The sequence below is a fragment of the Aptenodytes forsteri genome, unplaced genomic scaffold (assembly GCF_000699145.1).
Source record: "Aptenodytes forsteri isolate BGI_AS27 unplaced genomic scaffold, ASM69914v1 Scaffold49, whole genome shotgun sequence".
Taxonomy (NCBI): Eukaryota; Metazoa; Chordata; class Aves; order Sphenisciformes; family Spheniscidae; genus Aptenodytes; species Aptenodytes forsteri.
In genome coordinates this window covers 3,755,677-3,767,212 of record NW_008795125.1, presented here as the reverse complement: position 1 = coordinate 3,767,212, position 11,536 = coordinate 3,755,677, and the positions used below count along the sequence as shown (strand labels likewise).

The following is an 11,536-nucleotide window of genomic DNA, read 5'->3' as shown; positions in this document are numbered from 1 at the left end:
GGCCCCAAAACTGAGCCCTGGGGAACACCGCTCGTGACCGGCCGCCAACTGGATTGAACTCCATTCACCACAACTCTTTGGGCCCAGCCATCCAGCCAGCTTTTTACCCAGCGAAGAGTACACCCGTCCAAGCCATGAGCAGCCAGCTTCTCTAAGAGAATGCTGTGGGAAACAGTGTCAAAGGCTTTACCAAAGTCTAGGTAGACAACATCCACAGCCTTTCCCTCATCCACTAAGCAGGTCACCTTGTCATAGAAGGAGATCGGGTTAGTCAAGCAGGACCTGCCTTTCATGAACCCATGCTGACCGGGCCTGATCACCTGGTTGTCCTGTACGTGCCGCGTGATGGCACTCAAGATGATCTGCTCCATAACATTCCCTGGCACCAAGGTCAGACTGACAGGCCTGTAGTTCCCCGGATCCTCCTTCCGGCCCTTCTTGTAGATGGGCATCACATTTGCTAACCTCCAGTCATCTGGGACCTCCCCGGTTAGCCAGGACTGCTGATAAATGATGGAAAGTGGCTTGATAAGCACTTCCACCAGCATAATATCGCATGTCATTATACAACAGGGATACTCAATTGAGGCTCAATTAAACTTCATTTGTGCCAAAAGCAAACTCCATAGTGGGTAGACCGCTTTGCATTCCACTGCTTTCAGTAAGATGTTGCATAGGCATCTGTCCAAATAAAAACACCTTTACAACACTGCAGGTTTAGAATGCAACAAATAACACACTGCAAGAATTGAGGTCAGACATTTTTCACCATTTGGTAACATTCCATTCAAATGATATTGACTCACATAATAAGTAACAAATGCAGCACTTGAAGTAACAAAAACAAAGCTGTACTCCAACAAAGTAAAACAGTGCAAATATTCCTGTTAAACAAAAATATACCATGTATATACACACACAACACAAATGCACTGTTTTGTTTTGCAGTATAAATAGATGTGATTAAGCTAAATTCCTAAAACTAATGAACTACTGACTGACAGTCCCAAACAGTTTCCATCTATAAGAATACAGTAAGCTTTAAGGATCAGATGACCGTGGCTGGATATGGCTACAAGAGAGTATCAAAAGATTTCACTGGATGGATATTTAAAATATTTTCTCTGTACATCAAAGTTAATAATATATATACTAACTTGGTATCACAAAGTCAGCTTGGGCTCTGATCATGCAAGGAGCAGCACACAGAAAACCCATGACTCTACAAGGAGCCTCAAGGCTCTACCTGTGTGGAATGCACTGTAAGGCTGCAAAACACTTAAGGCCCAATCCCAGGACTTAACAAGGGGCGAGCTTTTTAGCTGCCTATGCAGTTAACATGTTGGTTTAGTTTCCATTTTCTTCCTCTTCTGATTTAGCACTAGAATTCTGTTATCTGCTAATGACACATCCATTTATCCCTGAACTCTATAATACCATACAATGAGTATGCTTCTAATGAGTACACAATAAAAGTAAAAATTAGAAAGGGAAGAGATGGAAACTTGTTTTCTGTTACGGAAATCCTGATTAGGGGTTATTTGCATTTCAGCACTTTAAAACAGATTTTAAGCAAAATAAGTCTTTTTGGAATTAGATTACAGTAAAACAGACAAGTAGCACTTAATTTGATCTGAAGTGGAACACTCAGGCATTAACACCTCTTCAACTGCTATAGCCTCCATCTTCTTAATGCCAGGGCTGTGCTGCAACCATAACAAACAGCTGTTGCAAAGGCAAAAATCTAGAGGAGGAGCAGGGAAAAAGAGAAGAAAAAAGAAAAAAGTGAGTCACACATTATATTGGTCTGCATTTTTTTTCTATTCTAAATGAATACAGGAACACAAATGATTCAAAAGTTACCTCCCCCAGCCGAAATGCTTAAGGTAAAGATAGGTTTGGGATCCTCTGAAGTTTTCTTATGAACCTCTCTGTTATAACCCCACGTTATTGCTCTTAACTTACTTGCTTGCTTCAGAAGACATTTTGAAATAGAATATGAAACAGAATGTCTGCATAAGTTATGGTACAAAGTAATCGTGTGTGTATGTACACCACGTATTTCAGTTTTCTCTTATCTAGACTGACCAAACATTTATCTCAGATTTGTTTCCAAGTGAATGCCTTTACCAGCAAACCACTAAGAAGACATCCCTCGAAACAGCAGAACTCTTTTACTTGCAGAAATACAAAAACAGCTTCAAATCTGGCCTCCTTGATCAGATAACCAGCCATTAGAACAACTTCCTGAGAAACGCCAGGAAGTTGCTATTGCTCAAGAACTGAACTGAACAGATTTGAACTGAAGGCCATGCCACAGCAAACCTGAATATATAATGTAAACCAGAAGGAAGAAATGAGAAACTGAATTGCTGAAAAAAAATTTCTCATATTGTCCAGTGCTAATGATGGATTTTGTCTCTTAGAACATACGAATTCAATCATGTCTTAACAACCTATCCCTTGCTTTCCATACAAGTGTTAATTTGACAATTAAAGTTTTGAATAGATGCTACACTGTAGAACTATCACCCATATAAAACAAACATCTAGTTTTAATCACAGTATACAAAAGTAATTTTAAAAGACAGAATGTTAGCAACCTTTTATTTTTTTCCATGTAGATCACAGGACTGTTTTAATGAAGTGTTTCAAAGGATTACAATTTTTTTCTGTATATCCTGACTTTCTAATTATATACTTTTGGAAAAAATGCAGAGGCACTAAAGAATACAGTTATCTGATTCACCATTTCCCAGTATCTCTTAATTAAAAACACTGAGGCAAGTTACAAAAGAGTCTCCTTCTCCCCTATCTTGACAGGGATTTGAGGGGCTTGAAGAACTGAATTCTCCCTTGGAAAAATAGTATGGAAGGGGGAAAGGGTCTTTTGGAGTCCCCAGTATCCTGTTGTCAGGCAAAATGACTGAAGTGACCATATATTCAGTGAGATCTGAACACACTGAACAAAGATTGAAGAGCTGTACTTAAGGGTAGAATTTGAGATACTTGCTTAGTATAAAGCCCTCCCTTAGTTCAGGCACAGCTATGAGACACCACCTCTGTCCTTGTGCCGTATGGCCATACAGGGATCAGATGTGCTTGAGTGTGTTACTGGGAAGTGGGTAATGGCGAGGCACTCTGGACTTCGAGACTGACATGCCCACCTCACCCCTTCAGAGACTGGCTTGCCAAAGCAAAAGGCCTTTCCTTCTTATTCTCCTCTTGCAGAGAGCATGTGAACTTTACACGTTACATTAATCTGTTTTTATCTTCAGATGAACTGAAGGTGTTTACTGTGCAAAATTTATGGTGTATTTAGTTTTAAGGACAACAGATACCCACAGAAGGTTTTAGAAGCTTAATAAATATACACAGTTCCCTGAGGTATGCAAGACCCTCTGGATGGTACAAAAAAGAGCGAGCAGTAGTTTTGGTTCTTTAAGATAAGCCTACTGGCACACCTCTAAGTAGAGGGCACACCTCTAAGTAGAGGGCTGGATGCCCTTCAGGAGTCCAGCCAGGGAGAAAGCTAGAGCCTGGTATATTTTCTGACTCAGCTATGCACACCCACATCACCAGATACAGTGATTCAGTGATGATGCAACTACAGTGAGAAAAATGCAGTCTGAGCTTAGGCTATCAATAAAAGCACTCTAATCCTTGCCATAAGAGACAGCAGGGCCCTTACAGATAACTTCTATGCCTGATGTAGTAAGTACGTATCTGGAGCTTCACAAGGAGCTAGTCCAAGGTTTTTTTTCCCATGGCATATTCAGGACTATCTAAATGGTATAAAAAAAGCAACTGAAAGTTTGAGCACAGGCGTGAAATTCGCACCTGATGCTTTGATGAAGGCTCAGTTGCTACATTTTTCTTCTATTCTAATAACCAACATTGCTTTTACAAAATATCTTGTCTAAAAATTATAAGCTGTAGCGATCATATATTTAAAACACTACAGTGAAGAGTAGCAACTGAGCACCTATCACGTTAGCATCAGCTTATTTCAATATTTTTTGCATGTCACTGTTAGACACTATTTGCTGCTCTCAAAGACAATCCTTTCTCTCAGAGCTCCTCTTTCTACTCCAGCTTGCAGTTAAGTTCCCAAGTTGAATGGTTGGCTACAAGGACTTACAACAGACTTCTGTTCCCCAGATACAAATATATGAAATACATACCGAGGCTGCTATGCTTATGTTATATTCATGATCAGCTAGAATCTTCTCTTGTGTGGTGGAATTGAATTTGCGGGGAAAGTGATGCAGAGATGTAGTGGCTGCTTGCAGTAGAAAAGCTCCAAAATAAAAGACAAAAGTAACCCCATGGAAAAGAAAATCCTGAAAAGCAAATAACAGAATCAGTCTGGGCTGCAATACATATCTAATTCTTCTAGTCTCAGTACAAATGAAACCCAACATTGAAACATGAAACGAGCACTGATAACAATAAATTTAGATAAGCAGTGTTAAATCCATCCGGGAGCTTAACCTGGACATGTTTTCACAGCTGCTCGCAATTATAAGCAACTCACTAACATAATTAGTGATAAAGGGCAACTCTCCCTCTCCCCAAACCCTATATTCTTTCAAATTAAGAGGCATGTGCTCATCTATATGTACATATGTTGACCTTTTAGATCACTTTAAAGCTATTAGAGCTTACAGAACTCTCCCTTCATACGGCTTAGATAAAAAAGAAGGGACATACAGGCCAACTTTATCACAATTTAAGCAGTACAATACAAGCTTGCAGTCCCCCAAATCCCTTCTCAGCTATAACCTAAGCTCCAGAAGTCCCCCCTCCATGCTTAAATTTTGCTTCTGTAAATGCCCAGAAACACCTCAGCCTTGACACAGCTTAAGTTTACTTCCTGATACAATCAGAATCCAAGAACTGAGGCATTTCCTCAACTCTCTCTGACTTGGCTCTACCCAAAATACAGTAATTTGGAAGTACTTCATGATACTGTGGAATAAAACGCCTGAGACTTGAGAGGACCGGAGTTAGGATTTACTTTAAATATGCTTCTCTCCTGGCTTTCTCTAGGCGATTCCTTCCTCTGTGGTGAATGCTAGCTGAACACAAGGTTTAAACATCTAACTCTCATTTCTGGATTCTATTACTGGAGCACATGGAAAAGCAGCTCTGGTGCCTAAATCTCTTTGTGGGTTGTATTTCAGAGTCCGGTGTTCCACGCAACAAGATCCAAGACATGTTCCAGTACAGTTCTAAAATGTCTAAAATATTCTTCCAACATCTCCTCTGTTGTTGAGTCTGCAAAGCTGACACTTACACTGCACTCAGTTCCTGAGTCCATACAGCATATAGTTTGTACCTATACCTATGCAGGTCTGGAAAAGCCATAGACACAATTTGTAAAATTATACACAAGTATATGTACATTTTATGATATTCACGTTATATAGTCTATCTCCATGAATTCTTTATGCACTTTTAATTCACTTGAGTGCAATGGACTATCAGTATGCCAACAGTGAGAACCCAGGGTACACCATGTGTGAGTCCATCACAACAGCAGACAGCATTCATATGCACATGGTGTGTGCAACATCCTTACCTACTGACTGATATCAAAGTGAGAATGTGCTGCATTTCCCTGCTTAGTTTCTTCATAGATGTGAGATTTTCCTTTAATTGAAAGAATTTTCTTTTCAAACTCATCAGTTGTTCCATATTTGACAGCAGCTAAAGCTACTTAAATCACACCCTAGTCAGTTTTGGTAAGTTACGATATAAGCTGCTACTACAGTTTCCCATTCCACTTAGATCAGGAAATAATTTTCTCCTAATTAAGAATCATTTGATCATTTGAGGTTAGGTCATAGAGTGTACTGCTTTTCTTAATGACTGCTAATTACTTGGAATCCAAGTTTTGGCAAAACAGCTGCAGTAATTCCCAACTTCTGGTTTTCCATCCTGGCTGGGTTGTTGGGATTTTTTTCCATTTTTTAAAAACAATTACTTCCTCTTGGAACATCACCAGTAGGCCCCACTGACATCAACAGAACTGAGAAGATAAGGGAGCAGAGGGTGGCTTCCTGACCTAGCTGGATAGCCTTTATGTGCTAGGCCAGATCTCAAGCTTTGGGCATAAGACACATTCCCTCAGTCTCCAGCTCTGCTGTAACATCTGTACCTCATAGAAGAAAATAGTAGGGATCTACTCCAGCATGAGAGTGCTGAAACATTGGAGAAGCTGCAGTGCTCTGCTGCAGCTGGGGGAGGCACTTCTCCCCACCAGACACTGTTGTGGCTCCCCCCTGCTCGCTCGAGCTGGCAGACAGACATGCACATCTTTCATGCTACCACCTACGCGCACCATGTCAGACTGCATGCAGGTGTGTGTTCACTGTGTGACAAATACTGGACCCCATATCACAGCCTGACATACCCATTTCATAGCACAGGATTCCAGCAACTTGAAAGGTCTGTGTAAACCCATGGGTAATTAAGGACATCCATTATTCTTGGGCTGCTAAATACCTAGTGTGCAACCATGTCAGTGTTACCAGCTGTACACTTTTGGCACCACTGCTCATGAAAGAGCACAAATAGCTCCATGAGGAAGACAGTGCTGACTGCGTACAGGAGAGGTATTTTCAGAAGACAAACTCTTTCATTTCCTTCATTCTCCTGCCAAACCCTCTAATTTCCTTCTCCTGGCAGCAATTACAGTGAAGCTATGTAGCATCAGTAAGGTTTCACATTCGTATGGTTACGGTTTCTGTGACCAAAAAACCCAAGATCTTATGAGGGAGGGTTTTTTGTTTTTTAGTAATTGTTAGCATGGTGCCTAATTCTCCCTTGCCTCCACACTTGTATAACCATTGAAACTTCATACAAAGCATATGTAAAACACTACCAGATCTGCATGATACGTTAGTTCACATCTAATTTTGTAAATGAGTGTGTTATGAGTCAGGCCGTAAAGGACAGTATTTGTCATACCATCTGGTTTAATACAGTGAGGTACAGTGATGTACCTCCATAAGGTCCATATTTTCCCCCATCTTTTCACTGTGTAGCATCTTATTTTTTAAGTATCTGTATTAGTATCAGTGGAGCTACTTATGACGTAAGGTATTACTAAATGCAGGGCTGTGAGAATCCCATGCTATTTTGCAAACTTAGATTTAAACTCCTGGAGTCTTAAACCACATTTGTTCATGAATCTCTACATGAAGCTATAATACTCCAGTATAACTAAGCCATGACTCTTCCCATTTTTGACCTAATCTAATCACCTGTAGCTTCTGAGTTCTATTGTAAATTTAATTTATGAAATAGCAAAACACATGCATTTATCTAAATACATGCCAACCTAAAACAAACAGGTACACCTTTTTATTTATAGTAATAAAAATAGTTTTAGTGTTTCTAGTAATTATTTATTTGTAACAGAAGGTAAAAAATACTTGTGAAGTGCTGCTAAAGAGTTTAGTGCCAACAAGTTACAGAACATTTGGGTACCTGAAAAAATAGCGGTCAAATGATCTATCTACTGTTATTTTTGTTGACAGCTGTAAGGGACTGGATTTCAGCTACCATGTTAGAGATAAAACTATTCACTCTGCATTTGCTTAAGATGTTGACTTAGTTATGACAGCTTTTTAGATTACGTTTCAGAGTCCCACAGATGCATATGTCAGCAATTTCCTGACATAGGAAGTTTTTCAGTAGTTTATCATATACAAGGGGAAAAAAATTAACATTACAACAAATCACTGCCAGCATCAAGTAGCCAATGTGTAAGACACACTTACACAATTGTTATAAGATGAACATTTGTATAGCATTTTCAATCTATAAAAGGCTATGCTGTCACCCAGCAACTCTTAAATAGATGCATGATTGTAAATTGGCAAACAGTTTCAATGAAACCCAGGACACTATTAATTTACTTAAGTTATGCACATGCTCAGGGGCTTTGTTGCATCATAACTTGTGAGGATGTCACAGCATAAATCCCTGTAAAGGTCTCTGTAATTGTAACTCATTATTAGCCTAATTACTGCCTGTATTGTGCTGGAAAGCTGACACTGTATGTATGTGTATTCACTATCAAAATGCTAAAGTTTGTTTTAATAGAATCCAGTCTGTTACCACTGATGGGCTTTGAAGTTATCAGTTAGAGCCTCAAACTCATGAAGCTCTATGATTTGCTTTAAAGACCTTTCGTTTTAAGGGACTGTCTGTGAATAACTTGAACAGATAAGTAACCACAGATGTCGATACTGAAGCACGCAATTCCAGCTATAATCAAGAAAAGTGTCAACAGGAAAACTAAGCTGCATAGGAGGAAGGTGAAGGTGATCAGCAGTTACAAACAGCCATACTTTAATATTTTAGAAGTTCTGGACCTTTTTGAAGATTTTTTTGGAAATTCCCATTCTGATCACAGTTTTGCCACCTCTTATTATTCACTTCCAGTAATATAAGAGAGATTGATACCATCTCATGCTCAACTACTTGAGTGCTAAAAACTCAAAATAAAAACCAGTTAATGACAACAAAGGACTACATAAATTAGCAGTCAATAACCTGAGGTATCCATGTGGTTGGTAAAAACTGGAGCCAACAGCTTCCCTTTTTTAATAGGAAGGTACAGTCTGTGAGTACTACTGGCACATCCATTACAGCAAGAATCAAGTCTTATCTTCACAATGAAGAAAAGCTGAGCAGAGTATAATGATATCTGTAGTCTCACCAGGCTTCCTCTAAGAAAGATAAACGTTAAGTCTCCTAAAAAGATGTTAAGCTATATCATACTGCAGGTTATGCTGTCTTTGACTATCTAAGGTCTAACAGCCACTCACCAATGCTGCCCTAGCTTTAAGGAATTGACCCAGAAGTCAGCAGAAGACTTTCTTAGGAACTGGAAGAAACTTCCTGGGTGCTTTAGTCCAGTCCATGCTATCTCAGACAACCACATCACAAAATGCGTTCACAAAATGTGTCACTTCCTTTACAATATTAGATATATCTTTCTACACTTTATTATTCACAGGGTGTTACTTCTCCAATAGTCACAAAATATTTGCCGATTTCCAGTCCACAATTATTTCTGGCCATTTAAACCAATTTGTTATCATGCCTTGTTAAACTAGTCCTCTTCCTGCTGCTTATGCGTTTTACGTGCTCATGGAGGACAAGTATACTCCTTCAATCAGTTTCAAAAGCTGGGCTCTTTCAGCCTCCATCATAAAACAGGTCCTGTATTTCCTCCGTCATCCTTGTAGCCCTACTCTTTCTTTTTCCAGTTTTGAATTCCTCTATTTTGAAAAACTTCCCGCTAAAACAGAAGGCCAGGCATTAAGACTTAGGATCAGTACTTCTCATGAAGTGATTTTCAGTCTATAAAACAAAGGGAATCCTTAAATAAAGAAAAAAATCTTACCGTCTGGTTCCAGTTGACAGCAATTCTATTTGCATAACCAAAGAGGAACACACACAGGAACACAATGGACAGGAACCACGCAGTCACCGCTACAAACATTACCCATCCCTGCAGCAGCGGCAGTGGAATTCGGGTAGAAGCTACCAAAATCCAGACTATCGTTCCAAACAGCTGCAAGGAAAGGAATACAGATGATGAACTGAGAGATAACTTTTATTCAGTCCTTTCTGCCCAAGAACTAATATTACACATCAACACGTCCTCAGACTACTTTTAGGAACCAAGAGGAAACACTTCAAAAGTACTCAGAGAGCCCAAGTGTCGTTCTCAGAAATGATAGGCACTAAGTGGCGGTAAGACGAAGCCACTCTGAAATTCTTAAAAGCTCTTAAAATAGTCTTGAAAATGGGATTTACAAACCCAGGTGACTTGTGTGCTGCTGCTGAAAATTTTACCCTTACTCTCATTTTGAGGGAAATATAAGAATTGTGAGATGATGATTCGCACCTATACAAATCTCTCTATATATACTAAAGTTAGCATGACAAGGATGTACATCAGATTTGGATTCAATCTCATAGCGTTTAGTTTTGTAGTCCTAATCAGATGAGATACAGAAAAGACATGAAACTGCATCCTCTTTTTCAATGCATTTGTAATAAAATGCTGAAAGAGAACACATTAAGCAATAAAGTGAAAGAGAAAGCTAGAATACAGAATAAGGCGAGTTGTAAATTATGTTGTAATGACTAGAAAAACATACAGCTTTCCAGAATTATCATAACTCAGGGAAGAATTCAGCACCGCCAATTTTCTTTTCAGCATACTGCTCGCAGCGAATGAGTGGTGGGGATGCTGTGCTATGATGGACTGATGGAGAATTTATGCACTCTAAGGCTTGCCTGGTTTAATCAACTCTTGGCCTAACAAACGGTACTATCTCTCCCTGCAAATCCTGCTTCTTTATAAAAAAGGATAACTGGAGAAAATGGTAATTGCCATCTCAAGTACATTCATTTATTACAGAAAGCTGTACACAGAATCTTGTATTACAGAAAGCTACACAGCACAACCTGCTGTGTAGTGACAGCTACAATCAATTTCCAAGCAAGTTACTACTTTCCTGTTTAAATCCTAGAGATTTACAACTACAAAGTCAGAGGCTACATTTTCAGATTCAGAGAACTTTCTTTGGAATCAAGGTTGGATGAGAGATACCTTTCAAAACACGCCTGCTGTAAAATTAGTTGGTTCCTCTCTCGTGTTACATTGCAGCAGCATATATGTAAAGATGCATTGCTAGTCTCAGTTCAAAACTCCCAAGGGTTTATGTATTAGCCTTCAAGTTGTTCTCTAGGGTTCCTTTTTTAGCTGCTGTGAAGAACCAAACTTTCTCTAGTTTCACGAGACTGCAGGTGCAAGTCTGTTGCAACTCAGAGACCAGATACCGATGGGCAGTGAGGAAGCAGAAAGAATAGCAGAAAGTGTCTGTTAAACAAAAAGCAGAGACACGTGAAATGTTTTCAGTACTTTGAATGTGCAACCTTGTAGGCTTCTTTAAAAATAAATTTAGAAATTTACTGTAGAGACTGCTAATTTGAGCGCCTACTGTCATGCCATTTCCCTCATACTACACCCGTCCACTTCAGCTCGGCTGTCAGATGTATAATAGGTTGGCCAACCTAATTAACCTTTTGTCCCTACTGACTCAGGGCCTGATTTAATGCCTGGACTTGTGCTCTGAGCTCTTTGCTTGGGCGCATGCAGTTTTACACTTGCAGGGTGGGATCCATCTCACAGACTGGGACCCAAGCAGTATTCAGCTCTGACCCCAAGAAAAAAAATATTAATAAAATCAGATGAGTTCTGCCAAGGTTTTGTTTTGTTTTGTTTTCTCCTACTAATTAGTGCCACAGTTCTGCAGAGACTCATACTCAGCTCAAAGGTTCTCAGCCCTACGTACACCAGTAAGGTTCTTACACGCACATGAAATTAAACATACTTGTAGGAGTCTGCATAGGACCCGTAACACACGCACACAGGCAAAAAACAGTGTAACTCTTCATGGTGGATTTTTGGGCCTGGGATTCTGTGTGGCTCCCCACCTCTATA

At 39.6% G+C, this 11,536-nt stretch overlaps 1 protein-coding gene across 1 annotated transcript; it reads right to left on the bottom strand.

Moving 5' to 3' along the window:
* Window positions 1–1,661: 1,661 nt before the first annotated feature.
* MAL2 (mal, T-cell differentiation protein 2) lies at window positions 1,662–10,249 on the bottom strand. Its single transcript, XM_009277251.1, has 4 exons — window positions 10,188–10,249; window positions 9,425–9,623; window positions 4,185–4,343; window positions 1,662–1,744 (listed from the first exon to the last, which is right to left on the bottom strand). Exons 1-4 carry the CDS (start codon window positions 10,247–10,249, stop codon window positions 1,673–1,675), a joined length of 492 nt encoding a protein of 163 aa, XP_009275526.1. The 3' UTR covers window positions 1,662–1,672.
* Between the last annotated feature and the right edge of the window lie 1,287 nt (window positions 10,250–11,536).